The sequence below is a fragment of the Bos grunniens genome, chromosome 24, assembly GCF_055505025.1.
Source record: "Bos grunniens cultivar Pamir isolate PY7600 chromosome 24, Bosgru_T2T1.0, whole genome shotgun sequence".
NCBI classification, from domain to species: Eukaryota; Metazoa; Chordata; class Mammalia; order Artiodactyla; family Bovidae; genus Bos; species Bos grunniens.
In genome coordinates this window covers 9,258,617-9,283,923 of record NC_141188.1, presented here as the reverse complement: position 1 = coordinate 9,283,923, position 25,307 = coordinate 9,258,617, and the positions used below count along the sequence as shown (strand labels likewise).

Here is a 25,307-nt window from a genome sequence, read left to right as displayed (position 1 = left end):
ACCAAAAGGAAAAATACAAATAGTATTTCAAAGATATTTGAAAATATCTCTTCAAAATATACAATTTGAAGAGACAGATGGAACATCAAAATCAGAAAAGGCAGGGTAGTTGAAATGATCAGACCAGGACTTTAAAACAACTATGATTGCTGCACTAAGGGTGCTAATGGATAAAGTAGACAGTATGAAGAACAGATGGGAACTGTCAGAAGAGAGACAGAACGTCTAAAGAACCAAAAAGAAAATACTGTAACAGAAATGAAGGATGCCTTTGATGAATGTGTAAACACCGGACATGGCTTATGAAAGAATCTACAAGCTTGAGGATGTCTCAGTAGAAACTTCCAGGGTTCCCTGGTGGCCCAGTGGTAAAGAACCCACCTGCCAGTGCAGGAGACATGAGTTCAATCCCAGATCTGGAAGAATCCCACATGCTGAGGAGATGAGCCTGTGCTCCACAACTGTTGAGCCTGTGTTTTAGAGCCCGGGAGCTGCAACCACTGAGCCCATGTGCTACAGCCGCTGAAGCCTGTGCCCTAGACCCTGTGCTGCAAACAAGAGGAGCCGCCGCAGTGAGCAGCTCCTGCAGGGCAACTGGAGAGTAGCCTCCACTTGCTGCAACTAGAGAAAAGCCTGTGCAGCAACAAAGACCCAGAACAGCCATAAGTAAAAAATAAAAAGACACGTCCAGAGCTGAAAAGCAGAGAGAACAGAGACTGAAACAGTAAAAATAAAACCAATACTCAAGCACTGTTGGGACATCTATAAAAGGTATAATATATGCACAATGGAAGTACCAGCATGAGAAGAAAGAAAGAAAAATTCTACCAATAATAACTAACAATTTCCCCAGATCAATGTCAGACACAAAACTACAGATCCAGGAATCTCAGTGAACCCCAAGCAGGATTACTGCTCCCCACAAAAAAAAAAAAAATGAATGAAAAGTGTACCTAGGCATTTTCAACTATGGAGAATCAAGGAAAAAATCCTGAAAGAAACTAGAGAGAGGAAAAATCACCTTCTCCATAGATGAGCAAAGAGGAATTACATTTACCTTTCCCTCAGAAACTATACAAGCAACAGATTAGAGTGAAACACAGCCATCTCTTGGTATCTAATGGGGAGTCAGTTCCAATATCCTCCACGGATACCAAAATCCATGGATGCCTAAAACCCTTACATAAAATAGCAAGCACAGCTGAGTCTCATATCTGCAGGTCCCACAACCTCGGATTCAACCAACCGTGGATCGTAAAAGTAGTACCCAATCCAAGGTTGGTCGAATCTGACGATGTGGAACCCTAAGATATCAAGAGCTAAATATATTTAATGTTTTAAGATGAAAAATATCCATCAACCTAGAGTTCCATATGCCCTGTAAAATTATCTTTAAAAGTGAAATATAAATTGACTTTTTCAAACAAAATTGAATTTATTGCTGGTAAGACTGACTTTGTAAAAAATGTTAAAATTATTTCTTTAGAGAAAATAATAATGTAGGTTAGATACTCAGATCTATATAAAGAAAGGAAAAGCATCAAAAAGGTGTGAGTGAAGATAAAAAAGTTTCATTTTTTCTTATTCTTAATTGATCTAACAGGTGACAGTTTGTTCAAAATAGCATCAACAACAATGATTTTGATTTTGTATACATTTATAAATATATATATATATATGATAAGTAGATATATATGTATATATCTCTGATATATGTGTAGTTTGATATAGTGTGGTTTGGAATTGCATTAGCTGTAAATTTATATTTCATACTCTAGGGCAGCAACTAAAAAAGTTAAAAAAAAAAAGGTATAGCTGACATGTTAGAAAGGAGGAAGAATGGAATCATGTAAAATTCACAATTAAAACCACAAAAGACAGAAAAAAGAGTGAAAGATAAAATAGAAACAGAGAAGAGGGACAAGAAATAGAAAACAGGTACAAATATTCTATATATTAGTCCAGTTACACCGATATTTACTTTGAATATCAATGGCTTAAATGCACCAATTAAAAGATGAGGATTGTCAGAGTGGATCAAACAAGATGCAGCCATACACTATCATAAAGAAACCCACCATAAATGTAAAGACATCTATAAATTAAAAATATGTGGATATAGAAAATCATACTTCGTTGTTGTTCAGTCACTGAGTCACATGCAGCTCTTTTGACCTGATGGACTGCAACATACCGGGCTTCCCTGTCCTTTACTATCTCCCAGAATCTGCCCAAATTTATGTCCATCTAGTCGGTGGTGCTGTCAAACCGTCTCATCTTCTGCTGCCTTCTTCTCATTCTGCCTTCAATCTTTCCCATCATCAGAGTCTTTTCTAACTAATCAGTCAGCTCTTCATATCACATGGCCAAGTATTGGAGCCTCACCTTCAGCATCAGTCCTTCCAGTGGATATTCAGGGTTGATTTCCTTTAGGATCAACTTGTTTGATCTCCTTGCAGTCCAAAGAACTCTCAAGACTCTTCTCCAGCACCACAGTTCAAAAGCATCAATTCTTCGGCACTCAGTCGTCTTTGTGGTCCAACTCTTATATCTGTGAGATGGCAAGAATCCTTAAGGTGGCAAGAATACACAGAAGAACTGTACAAAAAAAGATCTTCATGACCCAGATAACCACAATGGTGTGATCACTGACGTTGAGCCAAACATCCTGAAATGCAAAGTCAAGTGGGCCTTGGGAAGCATCACTGCGACAAAGCTAGTGGAGGTGATAGAATTCCAGTTGAGCTATTTCAAATCCTAAAATTTGATGCTGTGAAAGTGCTATACTCAATATGCCAACAAAGTTGGAAAACACAGCAGTGGCCATAGGACTGGAAAAGGTCAGATTTCATTTCAATCCCAAAGAAAGGCAATGCCAAAAAATGTTCAAACTACTGCACAATTGCACTCATCTCAAACACTAGCAAAGTAATGCTCAAAATTCTCCAAGTCAAGTACATGAACCATGAACTTCCAGATGTTCAAGCTGGATTTAGAAAAGGCAGAGGAACCAGAGATCAAATTGCCAACATTTGTTTGATTGTCAAAAAAGTGAGAGTTCCATAAAACATCTACTTCTGCTTATTGACTACGCCACAGCCTTTGACTATTTGGATCACAAGAAACTGTGGAAAATTCTTCAAGAGATGGGAATACCAGGCCACCTGACCTGCCTCCTGAGAAATCTATATGCAGGTCAAGAAGCAACAGTTAGAACTGGACATGGAACAGACTGGTTCTAAATCGGGAAAGGAGTACACCAAGGCTGTACATTGTCACCCTGCTTATTTAACTTATATGCAGAGTAGCACAAATTGAAATCAAGTTTGCCAGGAGAAATATCAATAACCTCAGATATGGAGATGACACCACCCTTATGTCAGAAAGAGAAGAAGAACTAAAGAGCTTCTTGATGAAAGTGAAAGAATAGAGTGAAAAAAATTGGCTTAAAACTCAGCCCAAAAGTTGGCTTAAAATATTCAGAAAAATAAGATCATGGCATCCAGTCCCATCACTTCATGGCAAATAGATGGAGAAACAATGGAAACAGTGAGAAACTTTACTTTTTGGGCTCCAAAATCACTGCAGATGGTGAATGCAGCCATAAAATTAAAAGACATTTTCTCCTTGGAAGAAAAACTGTGATCAACCTATACAGCTTATTAAAAAGCAGAGACATTACTTTGCCAACAAAGGTCTGTCTAGTCAAAGCTATGGTTTTTCCAGTAGTCATGTATGGATATAAGAGTTGGACTATAAAGAAAGCTGAGCACTGAAGAATTGATGCTTTTGAACTGTGGTGTTGGAGAAGACTCTTGAGAGTCCCTTGGACTGGAAGGAGATCCAACCAGTCAATCCTAAAGGAAATCAGTCCTGAATATTCATTGGGAGGACTGATGCTGAAGCTGAAATTCCAATACCTTGGCCACCTGATGTGAAGAACTGACTCATTAGATAAGACCCTGATGCTGGGAAAGATTGGAGACATTAGGAGAAGGGGACGACAGAGCATGAGATAGTTGGATGACATCACCGACTTGATGGACATCAGTTTGCATAAGCTCCGGGTGTTGGTGATGGACAGGTAGGCCTGGCGTGCTGCAGTCCATGGGGTTGCAAAGAGTTGGACATGACTGAGCGACTGAAGTGACTGACTCACATCTGTCCATGACTACTGGAAAAACCATGGGTTTGACCCTATGTATCTTTGTCAAAAAGAGGAATCTCTGCTTTTTAAAACACTGGGGTTTGTCATAGCTTTCCTTCCAAGGAGCAAGTGACTTTTAATTTCATGGCTGCAATCACTGTGTGCAGCGACTTTGGAGCCCAAGAAAATAAAATCTGTCACTGCTTCTACTTTTTCCCCATATATTTGCCATGAATTGATGGGACCAGATGCCATTACCTTAGTTTTTTGAATGTTTAGTTTTAAGCCAGCTTTTTCATTCTCCTCTTTCACCTTCATCAAGAGGCTCTTTAGTTCCTCTTCAGATATGCTATACTAACATTAATCGAAAGAAAACAAGAGTAAGTTTTAATTTCAGACAAACAGACTACAAAGCAAGGGTTTTTATTAAGTATTACATATTGATAAATTTGTCAGTCCTACAAGAAGACATAACATCTGGGTGCACCTGACAACAGATCAATAAACGACATAAGGCAGAAACTGATAGAACGAGGGGAATAGATGCACTTACTGTCATAGTTAGCATCTTCAACCCCCCTTGCTCAGAAGTAGACAGATCCAACAGGCAGAAAATCAGTGAAGACATAGGTGAACTCAACACCACCATCAATTAACTAGATGTAATGGACATGTATGTCATCAAACAGCAGAATACACACTCTTCTCAGCTCACATGGAACTCTTACCAGGATGCATCATGTTCTGGGCCATAGTTCAGTTCAGTCGCTTAGTCATGTCCAACTCTTTGCAGCCCCATGAACCGCAGCACACCAGGCCTCCCTGTCCATCACCATCTCCCGGAGTCCACCCAAACCTATGTCCATTGAGTCAGTGATGCCATCCAACCACCTCATCATCTGTCGTCCCCTTCTCCTTCTGCCCTCAATCTTTCCCAGCATCAGGGTGTTTTCCAACGAATCAGCTTTTCGCATAAGGTGGCCAAAGTATTGGAGTTTCAGCTTCAACATCAGTCCTTCCAATGAACACCCAGGACTGATCTCCTTTAGGATGGACTGGTTAGATCTCCTTGCAGTCCAAGGGACTCTCAAGAGTCTTCTCCAACACCACAGTTCAAAAGCATCAATTCTTCAGCGCTCAGCTTTCTTTATAGTCCAACTCTCATATCCATACATGCCACTGCTGCTGCTGCTGCTAAGTCACTTCAGTCGTGTCCAACTCTGTGTGACCCCATAGACGGCAGCCTACCAGACTCCCCCGTGCCTGGGATTCTCAAGGCAAGAAAACTGAAGTGGGTTGCCATTTCCTTCTCCAATGCATGAAAGTGAAAAGTGAAAGTGAAGTCGCTCAGTCATGTCTGACTCTTAGCGACCCCATGGACTGTAGCCCACCAGACTCCTCCATCCATGGGATTTTCCAGGCAACAGTACTGGAGTGGGGTGCCATTGCCTTCTCTGATCCATACATGACTACTGGAAAAACCACAGCCTTGCCTAGATGGGCCTTTTTTGACAAAGTAATGTCTCTGCTTTTTAATATGTTTTCTAGGTTGGTGAAAACTTCCCTTCCAAGGAGTAAGCATCTTTTAATTTCATGGCTGCAGTCACCATCTGCAGTGATTTTGGAGCCCAGAAAAATAAAGTCAGCCCCTGTTTCCACTGTTTTCCCATGTATTTGCCATGAAGTGATGGGACCAGATGCCATGATCTTAGTTTTCTGAATGTTGAGCTTTAAGCCAACTTTTTCACTCTCCTCCGTCACTTTCATCAAGAGGCTCTTAAGTTCTTCCTTTCTGCCATAAGGGTGGTGTCATCTGCATATCTGAGGTTACTGATATTTCTCTTGGCAATCTTGATTCCCACTTGTGCTTCCTCCAGCCCAGCGTTTCTCAAGATGTACTCTGCATAAAAGTTAAATAAGCAGGGTGACAATATACAGCCTTGATGTACTCCTTTTCCTATTTGGAACCAGTCTGTTGTTCCATGTCTAGTTCTAACTGTTGCTTCCTGATGTGCATACAGGTTTCTCAAGAGGCAGGTCATGTGGTCTGGTATTCCCATCTCTTTCAGAATTTTCCACAGTTTATTGTGATCCACACAGTCAAAGACTTTGGCATAGTCAATAAAGCAGAAATAGATGGCTTTCTGGAATTCTCTTGCTTTTTCAATGATCCAGCGGATGTTGGCAATTTGATCTCTGGTTCCTCTGCCTTTTCTAAAACCAGCTTGAATATCTGGAAGTTCACCGTTCACGTATTGCTGAAGCCTGGCTTGGAGAATTTTGAGCATTACTTTACTAGCGTGTGAGATGAGTGCAATTGTGCGGTAGTTTGAACAGTAGTTTGGGCTATAGAACATAACCAATTTAAAAAAAAACGGAAACCGTAGCGTACCTTCTCTCTACTATATGAAATTAAACTAGAATGCAGTGAAACTAGAAACCAGTAATAGAAAATAGCTAGAAAATTCTGAAATACTTGGAGAGTGAACAATGTATTTCTCAATAGCACATAGGTCAAAGAAACTTAAAGAGAAGTTTTTAAGTATTTATATAGATGGAAATGAAAACGAACCTGTTGGATCTTTTATTAGAAGAAATACTGAAGTAGCATGTTGAGAAGTGCATTTTGGAAATGAACTCACACAACATTATTATTGTAAAGTTGTATTTGCAGAGTAAGTGAGGAAGTAGACAAACTGCTCATTTCTAGGGACTGTGGAGAGAAATAAAAATGCACAAGTTACAGCAGAAAGCCTTGTACCCATACAATTGAGAGCTAAAATACTTGTTCAATAAAATTATTAGTTGCCAAAAGAGTAGAGTTGTTAACCTGGGTCCATAAATCACGAATGAGCCTTGGTGAGAGAACCGGGTGGCGAGCAGGAATATAAGGGTCCGTGAACACTGTGTGGTTTGGGCTGGGAAGGAAGTTCATTGTTTATATGTAATGTTTCCAGAATTTTAGAGCCACAGTCTGCTGATTGACAGGTGTCAGTTAGACTGCATTTCTACCAGGGACTTGCATGATGAGTGGGTTTTAGGAGACAGTTGAGATGTTAAATCCAATAAATATTTAATGCAAATTTATTGAGAATCTTCTGTGTGCCGTACTGGCTATTGTTTGTAAAAGATGCAATTTTTAAAAAAACACAGGAGTCCTTGCTTTCAGAGTTATTCTTCTACATAATTTTTAGACTCTTTCAAAATTGAGCAAAGAAAATAACCACAGTTGATGGCATCGAAAAACTTTTTTGTTTTCATTCTGCATGGTATTTGATTCCTGTTAATTAGAAACAAGTAAAAATATCCATTGGAAAGTGACTTAGGACAATAATAATGGATCATTTTGTGTGAGCACCCAGCATACAGCATGTACTGTATGCTAAGTTAAAACTGTTTTTTTGTTCAAGGTAACTGAACTGCACAACATCAAAAATATAACCAGGCTGCCTCGAGAGACAAAGAAGCATGCAGTGGCAATTATCTTTCATGATGAAACGTCAAAGACATTTGCCTGTGAATCAGGTAAGTAATCACAGCCCTGTTTCCAGCTTGAAAACCTGGAGCTGCTTCTGAGACAATAGCCCAGATGCATTAAGATCCACCTATGAACTGCATGGCTTATTGTGGGGAGAATGTGCTGTGGAAGACTGTTAGTAAGCTTGGTCTCTCTGTTGCTACAGATGTTATCGGTGCCTGTTTATTATCTGGCTGTGTCTGGATTTTGTTCCCAGGTGGTCTGAGGACTTCTGAGGTTTCCGTTCAAGCTTGGAGAATTAAGCAAACAATGCCTGTGGGGGTGTTTGTTAGAGCAAGCTCCTGACATGTGTTCTGGTTCTTGCCAAGTGCCATTGGAGGCAGTTGGTAAGGCGTTAACAGTGTAAGAGTGTGGCACAAGGGCACAGCCACGGTCCCTAGACACTCCAGAGCAGACCTGTGAGCAATTGGTTGCTTTCAGGGATCCTTAGTATTACAAGTTAAGTACATTTCAGATTGAATTTTAGCATCCCAGTTCATAAAGCACTCTGACATTATTGAGACACTAGGCAGTTAATCATTGGAACTCAGTGTTTCTCATTTTGGAATCCCTGTGAAAAGTGAAAGTGAAACTTTCTCACACACACGCTCAGTCGTGTCCGACTCTTTGTGACCCCATGGACTATACAGTCATAGGAATTCTCTGGGCTGGAATACTGGAGTGGGTAGCCATTCCCTTCTCCAAGGGATCTTCCCAACCCAGGGATTGAACCCAGGTCTCCCCCATTGCAGGTGGATTCTTTACCAGCTGAGCCACCAGAGAAGCCCTGGAATCCCTGTGCTGTGTAATATATTAGTTGGCTTATTATAGTTTTTTAAAGATTTTTCTCAATGGAATGGTGTTTTCATTTTATACTGGATGGAAGCAGAAAGCACTAAGTCTTTGAAAGATGTGAATTTAAAATAATGGTTAAGTCTTTTAGGAGATGCTTTGTTAAGTAACTTTTAAAAGGTAGTAAACCTTCTGTATTTACAGTTAAAGTTTATAGGTGTACTTATTACTGGATTATATTATTCAAGACTGATAAGGTCACTTTGCCTAAATAAATTGCTCACACCTACTCACCTACACTTATCTTAGTTTTGCTAAATTGAATTAGAATGTGTCAAAGTGTTCCTCTTTCCTTGAATGCCTTTATCCTTTTTATATACTTTCTTCACTTGCCATCTGACCTCATTTCATCATTTAGAATTGACTTTTGTGGTGGTTGAATAGAAGTCTTTCTGGTAATATAAATCCCCATGTGATAATAGAACCTGTCCCAGCCTTGCTGGTGTCATATATTAATATCCGTTAATAATCATATATTAATATCTGTGCCTTCTTGTTCACTGTCTTGCTACTTGATCACTTCAGTTTTCTCTGAGCTCTTAAATAATGTCTTAGATTAAATCTAATAACTCCCAGAAAACTAGTTTTCCAAAACAGATAAAAGATCATTTTCTCTGTTGTTTGTATGTTTCAATTTTCACTGTTGTTTTACAGTTTTTAATTGTCCTGAGTTGCGTTTTGGGTACAGAGACAATATTGGAGGCTATTATTTCAGATAAGAAGGATATTGAATCATGTTTCTACATAATTCTGAAATTTATTTTTTTATTTTAATTTATTTATTATTAACTGGGGAACAGTTGCTTTACATTGTGTTGGTTTCTGCCATAATTCTGAAATTTAGGCTCACAGCTGTAAACCCCAAGTCTGAAATTGGAAGATTTTAAATACTTTGTCATTGGTGGTGGATTCATGGTAGAATTTTGAGAAATGAAGGTCTCTTCACTCAAAGAAAATGGCCTTAAATTCCAAGAGAAGAGTTTCCTGACAGTGAGGCTGAGGCAAGATCTAAGTGTAAAAGTGAAGAACGCTTTTGTGTGGAATTCTTGCAGAGAGTTTTCAGCTAGCTTAAATTATGATTAATTTGAGGGTATTATTTTTTAAACCATTTTTAATATGTAAATGTAACAGTTTGCTTTTAGATGGTAGTAAAAATGTTTAAAAAGTCATGGCACAGTTTTTTTAAATTGTCTTAACTTCATGGCATGCCAGTGGGAAAAAAGGAAGTACTTAAAAACTGATAAGGAATTTGAGTACTTTTCCTTGGAAGTTATGTTTTTTAGATAGATACTAAGATGCAGTAGTCTATGTCTTTTATTAAAATGACAAAATTATATGGAAACAGACTACACTGAAAAGCAGTTAGAGTTGTGAAAATCAAAATAACAAGATTAAAGTCAAGATTGAAAAGAGCTCTCACATTTATTTGGAATGAAAGTGCAGATAAAATTGTATTGTCATAATGGCTAGTGGGAATGTGAATTGTTTCAATTATTTTTTCAAGAAAACTGACAACTGCTGTTGTAAACATGTATACCCTTGACTCAGTGAACCTTTTGGGGAACATATTTGGTGTATTATACATTATGTGTAATGATAACAAAATTGCTGAATGCCTATCAAGAAAATTGTTGAATAAATCATAGTATATCCTTATCATGAAATATTATACAATCATTGGAAAGAATTCTAAATAACCCAATTAACTTAAAGGCATTTTGTGAAGTGTAGTTCTTCAGGCAAAACAACCAGCAGAGAAGTATGTACTGAATAATCACATTTGGTAATAGAAAAAGTGAGAGAAAGAGTGTGGGTCTTCACAAGCATTCTCTAGGTGAGAGGAGATGATAATGAAGTGGGATAGAAAGGAAGATGGGTAAAATCAGCAAGCAAAAAGGAAAAGTAAGAAAATACAGTGAACAGAGAAAAATATCCAGCATACAGACTGTCCCATTTGTATGAAATTATGCATATGTGAGGGCTCCAGGTGGCGCAATGGTAAAGAATCTGCCTGCCAATGCAGCGGACACAGGAGATGGGTTCTATCCCTGAGTCGGGAAGATCTCCTGGAGGAGGGCATGGTAACCCACTCCAGTATTCTTACCTGGAGAATTTCATGGGCAGAGGAGCCTAGCGGGCTACAGTCTATGGGGTCACAAGAATCAGACACGACTGAAGTGACTTAGCACAGGCACATGCATATGTGAATGTAGCCATGAAGTTTTTGAAAAGTTAGTCATCAGGGAAATGCAAATTAGACCATAAGGAAACAACACTATGCATCTGTCTAAATGGCTAAAAAAAAAAAAAAAAATTAGTGAGACCACTGAATGCTCGTATGGTTTCAGGAACACTGGATCACTCATACGTTGCTGGTAGGAATGTCACGTGGTACAGCCACCCTGGAAAATGGGTGGCAGCTTCTTATAAAATTAAATATGTAATTTATACACAATCCAGCAATTTCACTCTTGAACATGTATCTCAGGAAGAAAAAAAAAACATACTCCACACACACACGCACACCTGTACAAAAAGTGCTCATAATAGCTTTATTCATAATAGTCCAAAACTGGAAAGAGCCCAGAGATGCTTCAACAAACTGTGGTATACCGACCCCATGAACTCCTCAACAGTAAAAAGGAGCAAACATTTGATACATATAGCAATCTGGAGGAATCTCAAGTGAATTATGCCCAGTGAAGAAAAGTCAGTCCCAAAAGATTATACACTTTGTGTTTTCATTTATACAGCATCTGTGAAAGGAAGCATTTTACAAATGCAGGACATTTTAGTTGCCAGAGGTTAGGGAGGGGGTTGGGTGTGCAGAGAGCAGGACTGTGTGGTCATAAAAGGGTGACATGAGCTTCTGTTGGAACTGAGTGGTTATCTCGATGATGGTGGTGCACACACAAACCCACACGAGTGATCAATTGTGTCAGACTTCATACACACACAAGTAAAACTGAGGAAATCTGAATAAAATCAGTGGTCTTCCAACGTTAGCCTCCTGGTTATGATGTTGTTGTATACTTTTGCAAAATACACTGCAGGAAAGCAGGCAAAATATACGCAGGATCTCTGTGTAGTATTTCTTACTACTATGTGTGAATCTACAATTATCTCAGTAAAATTTGCAATAAAATATTAGATCTATATCAGTTATCTGTAAGGTCATCTATGATATATTTTTTCATTTATATTTTAATTGGAAGAAAGTTGCTTTACAATGCTGTGGTGGTTTCTGCCTTACAACAATGCAAGCCATGCATAATTATATATGTCCCCTCCCTTGTGAGCCTCCCTCCCCTCCCCGCATCCCACCCCTCCAAGTCATCACAGAGTGCCAGGCTGGGCTCCCTGTGTTACATAGCAGTTTCCCACCAGCCATCTAGATGATGATGTATTTTTAAGTTAAAAACAGAGTAGAGAGAGCATTGCAGAAATAGGAAGTGGTATATCCTAATATTCTATAAAGAAACTGACAGTAATCACAACAAGCAACAAAAATAAATCTAAATGTGTACCTGTGCAGCCTGTGTATGATTCACGAGCACAGAGACACGTGTGCACTCAGTCATATGGGCGTCTTGGCCCTTCCTAACCTGTGGTCCCTGCACGGGCTCCCCCAGCCTAGTGAACCCTCACACACACTTCACCCAGTTACCGCCCCATTTCCTTCCACCCTCAGCTTAGGATGGCATGCCTCCTGCCCCCACAGCAGTGGAACTTGGATTTCATGTACTCTGTTCAGAATCTCTCTGCTCTGTGGGATTTTAACCTCAATGAAAACATGACTCTGGTGTCTTTCTCCCCCACGCCACAAAAATTCCCCCACCACCATGCTAAGGAACATTTGTTGAATTAGTCAATGAGTAAAATGTATACTTGAGTTTTGTTATCATGATATGTTTATCATTCTCCTTTTTCAAAACAAGTTTGAGAGATTAATTTGACTGCCCCATGGGAAAAAATTGCTTATATTGCCAAGTAACAGATTGCTCTGTGTTGTGATGGTGAGTGGGGGATGGTGATCAGTGTCCTGGGTGTGTGTGCAAATCACCACGGCCCACCAGGTCTGCTGTAACTACTGTGAGTAATACAGTCTTGAATACAAATGAAAATTTCTGCATTTGCTATTCCCTGAAGAGAGAGCCTTTGCTCATTCTTATTTTTTTGGAGTATGTTCATTTCCTAGTGACTAAAGGAGCAGATTGCTTCAGTTCTATTCAGTCTCTCAGTCGTCTCTGACTCTTTGCAAACCCATGGACTGCAGCCCACCAGGCTTCGCTGTCCATCACCAACTCCCGGAGCTTACTGAAACTCATGTCCATTGAGTCAGTGATGCCATCCAACCATCTCATCCTCTGTCGTCCCCTTCTCTTCCCTCCTTCAATCTTTCCCAGCATCAGGGTCTTTTCAAATGAGTCAGCTCTTAGCATCAGGTGGCCAAAGCATCGGAGTTTCAGCTTCAGCATCAGTCCTTCCAGTGAATAAGCAGATTGCTTAAATGTTGGAAACCCAGAGGTTGGGTAATAGTTTCTGTTATCTTCATTAAGGAAAAGAGAAAAGGAAAAAGCAACTCAGCTATGTCTTTGTCAGTATATGAAAATCTGAAAAGTTATCTCATTTGGAAAAGAAAGTTATCTCCTTTATTTAGAACAAATAATATTTAAATTCTAAACAACCTAGTTAATTTCCTAATTACTTGAAGCATTGAGTTTATTCTGTAATACAGTTATTTTTATAATTTCTCTCATTCATAATATATAATGGAATATTCATAATTGAATAAATTCTCCCCCAATAAAATGAAAAATATTTGTGTAAAACCCAAATCCAATATATTGATATATTTATCATTAAAATTTTAAAATTTTTTTCACAAGTAATACCTTGTACCTAGAATACCTGGATATCAGTTAATACCTGTTTCAGTTTATTCACATTGTATTTTCCAAATCCTATAGCTTTCTTTCTAAGAAAATATTATATTTTAAAATAATGTCTTTCCCTATAATTCTTTATATTTGTCAGTAAAATATACCTATATCTTATATTTTATACTGTTTTAAGAAGACATCTTTTTCCAGAGGATTTTCTATGATTTTTTCTGCTTCTCAGGTTTCCAGTACTCTTTCCTCCCACAAATAAGTCCAAAAGGGATGTAGTCAAAAATCATTCTTAAATTTAGATTGACAGGTAATAGGCACACGTTTAAGCCATTTTTGACTAACATTTTTATTGTATATGTAATTGCAAAACCTGTATTGCCTCCCACCTGTGGCATTGGACCTGTGAACATTAGAAATGAACTGGTTACACATCTGCGTTAAAGGTTTAGACGCACTGGAGTAAAATATGTTCTTGGACTACTATAAAGTCCAATTACTATTCATTAATATTATAATAAAATATGTGTGTGTTATTTTACCAAAAATGTTTTTTATTTGATTTTTCTAAATTCCCCTTTTCTGATTAAGAACTCCTTTGAACCATGTAGATTACTTAATAGTAATTAAATTGCAGTTATAATAATAGGATAATAATATTATAGGGTTCAATTTCTGCTTAAGAATGAAGGAAAGTCTCCTCAAAAAGGTTCTATACCTCAAGTATGGCCCCCAAGTTATAGAAGTTTTCAAGTTTGTAGTATTAAATTTAATTTGATAAAAGTAAGCTAGTACAACAACTAACAAATTCTGATGATTGTTCAGTTCATAGTCAAATATGACTTTCAGTTGTTAAAATCTGGTTTGCATAGCTTAAAATAATAGCTGGTATTTATCCAGTTAGAAGGAAGATATCAATTGTTTTGCATTTAAGTAGTGAAATTCCCTGGTGGCTCAGATGGTAAAGAATCTGCCTGCAATGCAGGAGACTCAGGTTCGATCCCTGGTTTAGGAAGATCTGCTGGAGAAGGCAATGGCCACCCACTTCAGTACTCTTGTCTGGAAAATCCCATGGATGGAGGAGCCTGGTGGGCCACAGTCCATGGAGTTGCTAAGAGTTGGACACGACTGAGCGACTTCCCTTTCACTTTTCACTTTTATGCATTGGAGAAAGAAATGGCAACCCACTCCAGTGTTCTTGCCTGGAGAATCCCAGGGATGGCGGAGCCTGGTGGGCTGCCATCTATGGGGTCGCACAGAGTCGGACATGACTGAAGCGACTCAGCAGCAGCAGCAGCAGCAGCTGGAGAAGGAAATGGCAACCCACTCCAGTATTCTTCCCTGTAAAATCCCATGGACAGAGGATCCCGGTGGGCTACAGTGCATGGGGTCGCAAAGAGTCAGACATGATGGAGTGACTAACACTTTAAGAAGTCAAATTAGGGTGTGACATTAGAAAAAAGTTCCCTGCAGCTGCTCAGTCACATGGTCTGTGGATAAATACACTTCTTCAGGTTCAAGTGATGTCAGGAAAGCTCTTTTATGAGCAGTCTATTTACTTTGGGGATAATGGGAGACTTTTTGGTTTATCGATTGTTCGATACAAAAGACAACTTGAATGAAGTTGTCACAACTTATATTTCTAGCTGACTCAGTCACTGCAGAATAGAATTGCCCATTTATAACCATCTGGTTCGTAGCTATCCTGCTATGAGATTTGGAAGAAGTGATTAAAAAAACAGAAGCTAGTGGCCCTATGTGATCTGAAATGTGTTGCGATCTTCAAGTTATTTCTTTAGAGAAAGTATATGCTGTGTAGCAGTGACAGTGTAATGAGACTTTGAATTTTTAATGCTCCTTCAGACTCACATGGAATAAAAATGCCAAACCTGCAGTTGCACCCTCTCATAACAAGACTATGTGCATCTTGTAAAATTTGGACATGGTTTTATAAGGTTGGTACGCTAGTTAACAAATCAGAGATAGAATTGGTTTAAGCAAAATTTAATGACTTATTACACTACAGTGTCAAGGTACTGATGTGTAATGGAGATAAGTGGGGTGGTCTTGTAGATTCAGTCCAGAGCAGTCCCTTCGTAGACACCAGAATTGTGGCTGAGGTGAGTTGATGCCATTTAAGATGACTGCATTAGTCCCATTCACCTTCAGTCAGTTCAATCGCTCAGTCGTGTCCAACTCTTTGCGACCCCACGGCATGCTGCAGTCCATGGGGTCTCAAAAAGTCGGACACGACTGTGCAGCTGAACTGCCTGAAGGTGAATGGGACTACACACCATCACCTGAAAGAGGTTCTTTGATTTCAGACATTGAAAATGAAGACAAATTAGTTTGTTATGAGAAGAAAATGTATAAACTGATTAACAGTTATATTAAGCAGAGGATGCGATAACTGGATGGCATCACTGACTCAATGGGCGTGAGTGTGACCAAACTCCAGGAGATGGTGAAGGACAGGGAAGTCTGGTATGCTGCAGTCCATGGGTCACAAAGAACTGGACAGGACTTAGAGACTGAACAACAACAAAAGCATATGCCATTAAGTGTAACATGTATGATACTGACATATCCTGGTTTACTCACTAAAGACTGATAAACTCTAGAAATTGAAAACTGGAGAATAAAACCTAACACATATCCCTAGAGTCTTCTGTTTAAGTTCCAATTCCAGTGGTTTGCTTTTTCAGTTTCACCCTGGCCCTACTTTCTTTTTTTAAGATAAATGAAAAGTTATTTTTATTGGAGTATAATTGCTTTACAGTATTGTATTAGTTTCTGCTGTATTCTGCAGCATGAATCAGCTCTATGTATACATATATCCCCTTCCTCTTGAGCCTCCCTCCCTCTCCCACCCCTCCCTTCTAGGTCATCCCAGAGCACTGAGCTGAGCTCCCTGTGCTATACAGCAGCTCCCCACTAGCTGTCTGTTTTACAAATGATAGTATATGTATGTCAGTGCTAATCTCTCAACTCATCCCACCCTCTCCTCACCCCTTTGTTTAGTCACTTCAGTTGTGTCTATCTGTTTTTGACCCCATGGACTGTAGCCCACCAGGCTCTCCTCATGGGCTTCTCCAGGCAAGAATGCTGGAATGGGTTGCCAGTTCCTCCTCCAGGGGATCTTCCCAACCCAGGGGTAGAACCAGAGTCTCTTACATCTCCTGCACTAGCAGGTGAGTTCTTTGCCACTAGCACCACTTGGGAGGCCCTCACCCTCTTTAGATCCCTACTTTTGAACTTTGTGCACACTAAAATGAGCTTCAGCTGACTGGCCATCTGCTGTGTCAGGACCCTCTCTCACCCTGTCACTCCGTCTTTGGGTCCAGCATGCTGCCCCTTTGCGGGGCTGCCTCTGCGTGGTTCTCTACCCATCATTTCATACCATGAAGCCCTAGCCAACTCTCATGCTCTTTCTTGGAGCGAACCAAGTAGATTTCCCCCAAAGTCAATCAAGCTGAAGAAAGTTAGAACTAACTGCTCTCCAGGCAAGACTGCACAAAATATTTTTTAAGTTTTATGAACAATTACCACAGGGTGTCAGCTGGAAAATGATCAGATGGGGAGGCATCATTGTCATTCCTTATTCCTGCACATTAAGAAAATGTACTTTTGCTTTATTTTCAGGATTTACATAAAGACTATTACCTTTGATGTGTCACTCCAAAATTGTACCATATGTTATTCTGTCATATGAAACTGTTCTTTCTGAGATAGCAAGCCATCTATAATTGGGTGCCAGACTTTTGAAATCTTTGAAGCAGAAAAGTGGTTTGAATATTTTTATTCAGAAAAAAATTTTAATTTGAAGTGCTGAATGAAGGCTTAGAACTGAGTATGTTTCTTAAAGAGGCAACTCATCTCAGTAAAAAAAAAAAAAAAAAAAAGCTTAAAAATATGTAAGACTTTCTTCTTTAAACTTTCTAGAAAATGTTTTAAGCAATTAATGTTCAATGGTGGCTCAGTGGTAAGGAATCCACACACTAATACAGGAGACGTGGGAGACACAGGTTTGATCCCTGGGTAAGGAATATCTCTTGGAGAAGGAAATGGCAACCCACTCCAGTATTCTTGCCTAGAAAATCTCATGGACAGAGGAGCCTGATGAGCTACCATTCATGAGGTCACAAAGAGTCAGGCCTGACTGAGCACACACAGTATTAAACCACCCAGTCTGTTTAATTGTCAGTCCTAGTACTAATGCAGAGCTCTTCCAAATCAGGTTTAAATATATATATATATGTCAATAGGGATGTTCCTTGATGGTTCTGTGGCTAAGACTCTGCACTCCCAATGGAGGGGGCCTGGATTTAATCCCTCATCAGGGAACTAGATCACACATGCTGAAACTAAAGCTCCCACATGCCACAACAAAGATCAAAGACCCAGCACAACTGAATAAATGAATAAAGAATAAAAAAGTAAAGACATCCCTATATACATATAATATTTCCATATTATATATATATAATATGTCGTTTGTGGAGGACTTTGAATGGCTTTCAACTGATCAATGGAGAGAAAAAATAATTTCGAGTATAAATGCAAACAAGAAATGATGAAATTTCTTCATGTTTTCAAAGTAGTTTTGGGAGCAGAGGAAGAGGAATGGAAAGAGCTGAGAGGAGCTCCAGAGTTTGGATGTTGTTTTGAACGTGTCCAAATGGAACAAATTAAAGTTATTTTTTAGAAACATTTTTTTCTGATTATCAAAGGGATACAGGCTTTCTGTCTCCAAAAATAAGGCTGCTTTATGTACTGAAAATAGAAGTAAGCACTAAGCAAAATATAACAACTATTCAAGTGCATATTTCAGCTTACAAGACAGAGAAACTCAGTTCAGTCACTCAGCTGTTTCCGACTCTTTGTGACCCCATGGACTGTAGCATGCCAGTCCTTCCTGTCCATTACCAACTCCTGGAGCTTGGTCAACTCATGTCCATCAAGTCAGTGATGCCATCCAACCATTTCGTCCTCTGTCATCCCCTTCTCCTCCTGCCTTCAATCTTTCCCAGCATCAAGGTCTTTTCAAATGAGTCCAGTTCTTTGCATCAAGTGGCCAAAGTATTGGAGTTTCAGCTTCAGCATCAGTCCTTCCATTGAATATTCAGAGTTGATTTCCATTAAGATTGACTAGTTTGATCTCCCTGCAGTCCAAGAGACTCTCAAGAGTCTTCTCCAACACCACAGTTCAAAAGCATCAATTCTATGGTGCTCAGCTTTCGTTATAGTCCAACTCTTACATCTATACATGACTACTGGAAAAGCCATAGCTTTGACTAGACAGAACTTTGTCAACAAAGGAATGTCACTGCTTTTTAATATGCTGTCTAGATTGAACATAGCTTTTCTTCTAAGTAGCAAGGAAGTACCACAAAAAGAAGGAATGAGGAGAAAGCTTTCAAGACCTGGGAGCCTTCGTTCATCTCTATAATGAACATGGGACATGCCTTGGTCCTCACAGCTGTGCCTTGGGAGCAGCAGACAATGCCTGGGCTCCTGCAAACTGGGGAAACAGAATTCAAAACTTTTAGTAAAAAGTCATTAATTTAAAAAATATTCAAATGCCAGAAAATAAAAATGTCTAGGAGACTTCCTCTCCTAGGCTTCCTCTTCTGCTCTTCCTGGAATTTTTGTAACATTATACCACTTTTGTGATTCTGGACATCACAAGCTCAGAAGTTTGTCTAAAATGACTCAGTATTGGTAATTCTCCTTCAGTGGCACATAACTTCTCAGGAGTCCCACAGGTAACCTATAAAATAGGGATTTGCCAGTAAAGATATCAAGTTATAAGCAAATAAGCACCATGGATCAAAGTTAGGATATAGACAAATTTATGTTCAAGGAAGATCACTACAGTACTTTTTAATGAAACATAAAACTTAATACAGTAATTGTCCACTAGTTTGTCACTGATTTAAAAAAAAATAATTTGCAGCAATTAAAACTGATGATGTAAATTTGTATTGATTAACTTGAAAAGATGGAGATCATTTATTAAGTGAATAATTCAGTTCATAAAATGTACTATAAGGCGATCCAATATTTTGAACAAGTGTATAAACACACACAAACACACAGGCACATATACACCCAAATATGTCTGTGTGTCATAAAACATGAAATACTTAAATTCATATTTATGACTTTGTTTTGGTTAAGAAATATCAATGATGTTCTCTTTATATCTTTATTCTCTACAATACAATATTGTAAAGTAATTAGCCTCTAATTAAAATAAATTTAAATTAAAAAAATTTTAAAAGTTGTTTAATTTGTATGTATTGATTTTATTACTTTATTAGAATATTAATATGTATTATTAAAATGACATACATAAACAACAATATAAGTCACAGTATTATAAACAGCTGACCCCAACAACCACCTTAAGGAATAAATAAGTCAAGTACACTGTGAGTAGGTGACATAGACTTTTGTTGTCATTGTATAATCCCTAAAATTGTAATTACATGTTTTAGTTATTAAACATTTGTGAATTATAGGTTTATTATGTTTACATTTATTTCTAGAATCATGGCTTATTATTTTACATATTTTTGAAATTTGTAAAACTGTGTTTCATACTCTAGTCTTTGGAAAGTTGCTATTTTTCCTCACTGTCATATTTGTGAACTGCTATGATCCTAGTTCCTTCATTTTATATCACTACAGGGCTGTATTATGCTCTATTTCTGATAGAATAGTCATGTTCTTAAAATAGGTCGATTCCCTCAAAGTCAGCAGTACAATTACATGTCTCTTTTCCCTCAAACAGTTAGTAGGATGAACTATGATAATATGTTTCCTGCGAAGTCATGGCCAAAATCATACTCTGGAGCCACCCTGTCTGAATTCAGATGCTCCCTGCGTCCCAATTCCTCCTCTGTAAAAGGGTCTAATAACAATTTCACCTCATGGAGTAATAAAGATTTAGTATCAAAAGAACAACACCTGGCATATATTAAGCATTTGACAAATGGTAGTGAATATTATCTTTATGTTTCAAGAGTCAGACCCTTCAGTTGGACATGTTGAAGCATTATTCTTAATAGACTTAAATTCAATTTTCTGTTAACAGGATTTTTACAACTATATTCATAGTTGACGGGGGGTCTATGAATTTTTGTTACTTTCCTAGACAGGGTTTGACATCAGAATATTATCAATGTTTATAAAAATGAATGTCCAAGTATTCATGATTTAAGCTCTCCAACAGTTTAGAAAACAAGTGAAATATTATTTCCACGTTGCTTCTGAAACCATGTTACTTTGTTTATAGACTTCTTGGCCAGGCAGGCTTTCTGCTTCCAGCTGCAGGCATTGTGGTAATTTTATTTTCCTGAAACACTGTCTGTTTTATCCTGGTTTTCAGAGTTCTTTGTATCTGACCAGGCGAGACCACAGCCTCCGTCATCAACTGCCTGAGTTCAAATACTGGCTTTCTACTTTCTAGTGGTGTGTTTGGGAGAAAGGAACTTCCCTTCCATAAACCTTGCCCTTGTCATCTTTAAAAGGACAATTACAGAAGGTACTAAAATTGTTGATCACTGAGCAGGTTAACTGGGCTTCGTAAGTGCTTGTTAGTGTTAGCTCTTATTACTATGTAACTTATTATTCTAATTTTCTTTCATTTGTATAGTTCTCTTCTCATTACTAACATTTGTAATTGTATGCCTTTCTCTTTTTCTCTCTGTTCAGAGTGCTTAGAAACATATGTATTTTTCTGTCTTGTTTTGGCAAGTGAATAAGAAGCAGCAAGGAAGAGAGTCAAGGAAGTTGACTTTGGGGGCCTGGGGTGATTATCATGGTTGACATTAGAGTTTAAACTGAATAAGGATGAGAGTGAGGCCATCAGGGGGTGACTGAGTTTGAAAATAAGGTAGAATCAGTAGTAGATTGGTAGTTGTGATAGAGTTCAAGGATGTGGAGCTGAGATACTCAATGGAGTAAACTGAAAAAAGCAAGAAGTGAAGTCTGATGCTGGAATGTGTGAAAATAGATTTAATGAAAGATACAAACTTCAGTTATTTGGAAATTTCACTTATGATAAATAATTAATTCCTAAACAAGAAAAGATGATGGCTGGCACATATTAGTTTCACACAAACTATGTTGTTACCAATCACATGTTTTGAAAGAGAAAATGACTTTAAAATATATTTAAAATAATATCATTAAAACTTTATCCTATTGTAATTGTGTTTCTTTATTGGGAGAATATGATTTTTAATAGGAAAATATTATTGTTTTATAATGGGGCCTCCCAGTTGACTTAGCAGTAAAGAATCTACCTGCCAATGCAGGAGACTTGGGTTCCATCCCTGGGTTGGGAAGATCCCCGGGAGGAGGTAATGGCAACCCACTCCAGTATTCTTGCCTGAAGAATCCCACTGATGGAGGAGCCTGGTGGGCTACCGTCCATAGGGTTGCAAAGAGTCAGACATGACTGAGCCCACATGAAGTAGAAGATAAAGCAATATATTATAATAATTTTATAATAATTAAATATATTATTTTAATTTTATGACTTGCAAATACTCTTAAGTACAGTAACATACTGTGTTAACTTCTCCTTTGAATTTTTCATGTTTCAACAGATTTAGATGCTAGAAACACGTAACATTGACTGAGTCTGGTACCATGCTAAGGAATGTCTCATCTATTAAATTTCTTAAGTCTTTCCTATTTTTTGTTTTTTCCAGGCCCACACCTTCTTATTAGCTTATAAACCCGTCACTGTATCTTTATGACGTTCACCAGCTCTATAAGGAGAGAAAATAGAGACTGGAGAATTATATCCAGTCCACAGTTTGATAACCTTTGTCTCCTGTGAATTTCAGCTTTGTATTATGGACACACATCACATTGACATCTGAAGGATTTATTTGTTTTGATAACTGTAATTTTGGGGCAGAATATATCACAAAGCTGCCTGTTAATGTCTGTAGCCAAAAGCATCTTTCTTTAGTGTGTCACAAAAAATGCTATGAAATGAGCAATAGGATTCTGTGTTTTAGGATTCTGTGTTTAAGTACTCTGCTGCCATTTGCGTCAAGCTATGTTTTTCTGTCTTTAGGTGGACTATTTCTAACGACATAGTCATCGTTCACTAAACCATACTAATGTGAAGTGAAGTGAAGTGAAGTGAAATTCACTCAGTCGTATCCGACTCTTTGCGACCCCCATGGACTATACAGTCCATGGAATTCTCCAGGCCAGAATACTGGAGTGGGTAGCCTCTCCCTTCTCCAGGGGATCTTCCCAACCTAGGGATCGAACCCAGGTCTCCGGCATTGCGGGCAGATTCTTTACCAGCTGAGCTACAAGGGAAGTCCAAACCATACTAATATCATTTATAAATAGTGAGGCAGACGAAAGCAGCAAATTAGACAATGCAAGTCACCATGGCCTCTTCAGATAAAGAGCTTGCAGCATTGAATGGAAATTGCATAATGACACAAAGAAAATTGAGATTCAGAGATTCGAACAACTAGTAGGTGCAACAACTACTGTTAGTGTTTAAGGGATACAAGTGTGAAAACAAACAAACAAACAAAACCACTGACCTTGAAGTCAGCTCTCACTTGTGAACTTCAAGAAGATAGGAATTTATAAGTTTGTTGCTATGACAAACCTAGACAACATATTAAAAAGCAGAGACATTACTTTGCTGACAAAGGTCCATCTAGTCAAGGCTATGGTTTTTCCAGTGGTCATGGATGGATGTGAGAGTTGGACCATAAAGAAAGCTGAGTGCTGAAGAATTGATGCTTTTGAACTGTGGTGTTTGAGAAGACTCTTGAGAGTCCCTTGGACTGCAAGGAGATCCAACCAGTCCATCCTAAAGGAAATCAGACCTAAATATTCATTAGAAGGACTAATGTTGAAGCTGAAGCTCCAATGCTTTGGCCATCCGATGCAAAGAACTGATTCATTGGAAAAGACCCTGATGCTGGGAAAGATTGAAGGCAGGAGAATGGAACAACTGAGGATGAGATGGTTGGATGGCATCACCAACTCAATGGACATGAGTTTGCGCAGCTCCAGGGGTTGGTGATGGACAGGGAGGCCTGGCGTGCTGTAGTCCATGGGGTCTCAAAGAGTTGGACACAGCTGAGCAACTGAACTGAACTGACCCAACTGGGAAGCAAAAAAATCACTCATGTTTATCACTACCACTCTTGAATCATATAAAAGTGAAATAAAGCCATTCACATTGGAATTTCCATTCTCCCTATTTCCTATTTCCACTTTGTTTATAGACTATGATAATTATTGTGAACTTCCATGTATTATATTGGGGAAGTTTTCCTGTGTATGGATAAGGTGTTAAAATCTAACTAAAGCATAACTAAGAGAGTAAAATTCAACCTAGGTCTAAATAATTTATTAAATATCTGTATTGTCTAGTTAATATTGGCTCATAATATGCGCAATCATATTTCCAAGAGAAGTTCTCTGTCTTCTAAGAAAGTAAGCAGAGGAAACAGATGAATCCCATTCAGCCAATTATTTGCTCTGTGACTCCAAGCAACATATTAAATCCCTTTGATGATGGTAGGTGTCCAGGTAGTGCTAGTGGTAAAGAACCTGCCTGCTGATGCAGGAGACACAAGAGATACAGGTTCAATCCCTGGATCAGGACGATCCCCTGGAGAAGGAAGTGGCAGCCCACTTCAGTATTCTTGCCTGGGATGCCTAGAGAATCCCAGGGACATAGGAACCTGGAATGCTACAGTCCGTAGGGTCGCAAAGAGTCTGACAGGACTAAAGCAACTGAGCAGCCGTGCATGCATTGTGTTTTCAGCACTGTGTTCTACACTGTGGCTCCATTTTAATCTCACAGCAATTCTCATAGAACTTGTAATAGGTAGTCATCCCCATTTTAGAGGTGATGAAGTAAAGGCACAGGGAAGCTGGGATGATGCCCATAATTAGTAAGTGCTAGAGCCACTTTGTCGGGCATGACTGAGCGACTTTTCACTTTCAGGCATTGGAGAAGGAAATGGCAACCCACTCCAGTATTCTTGCCTGGAGAATCCCAGGGACAGAGGAGCCTAGTGGGCTGCTGTCTATGGGGTCACACAGAGTCGGACACAACTGAAGCATCTTAGCAGCAGCAGCAGCAGCAGCAGAGCCAGTTTGTGGAGAAGGCAATGGCACCCCACTCCAGTACTCTTGCCTGGCGAATACCATGGATGGAGGAGCCTGGTAGGCTGCAGTCCATGGGGTCACAAAGAGTTGGACACGACTGAGCGACTTCCCTTTCACTTTTCACTTTCATGCATTGGAGAAGGAAATGGCAACCCACTCCAGTGTTCTTACCTGGAGAATCCCAGGGACAGGGGAGCCTGGTGGGCTGCCGTCTATGGGGTCGCACAGAGTCGGACATGACTGAAGTGACTTAGCAGCAGCAGCAGAGCCAGTTTGTGAATTAGGAAACTATAGTCCTAGTTGCTACATTATGTATATTTTAAATTTGATGTTAGCATCTGCAAAAAGGAATAATTTAGAGTGCTGCTAACGAATAGCAGCATAGATATAAAGTATATGTGTATGTGTGTGTGTTAGTCACTCCGTCATGTCCAACTCTTTTTGACCTCATGGACTGTCACCTGCCAGGCTCCTCTGTCCATAGAATTTTCCAGGCAAGAATATTAGACTGGGTTCTAATAAATGTATTAGAACACACACACAAACACATATATACAGAAAGATGTCGTAGGTATATAGTCCTTAGCATAGAGTAAGCCCGTTCTGGTAACTACACCACTTTTGGCTCAATTTTCTCTCAATTTTTGCTGTAGACTAAGGAACCAGTGTCATTTCGTTATTTGGGGAGTTATTTTTTGTTGTTCAGTCACTCAGGTGTGTCTGA

At 38.9% G+C, this 25,307-nt stretch overlaps 1 protein-coding gene across 2 annotated transcripts in view; it reads left to right on the top strand.

Moving 5' to 3' along the window:
• The window catches only part of DOK6 (docking protein 6), a 406,877-nt gene that overhangs the window by 162,934 nt on the left and 218,636 nt on the right, over positions 1-25,307 (top strand). For both annotated transcript variants that reach the window (XM_086372198.1, XM_086372199.1), the window contains exon 3: positions 7,558-7,672. In XM_086372198.1, the coding sequence (XP_086228324.1) occupies positions 7,558-7,672 (115 nt within the window). The remainder of the gene's footprint in view (positions 1-7,557; positions 7,673-25,307) is intronic.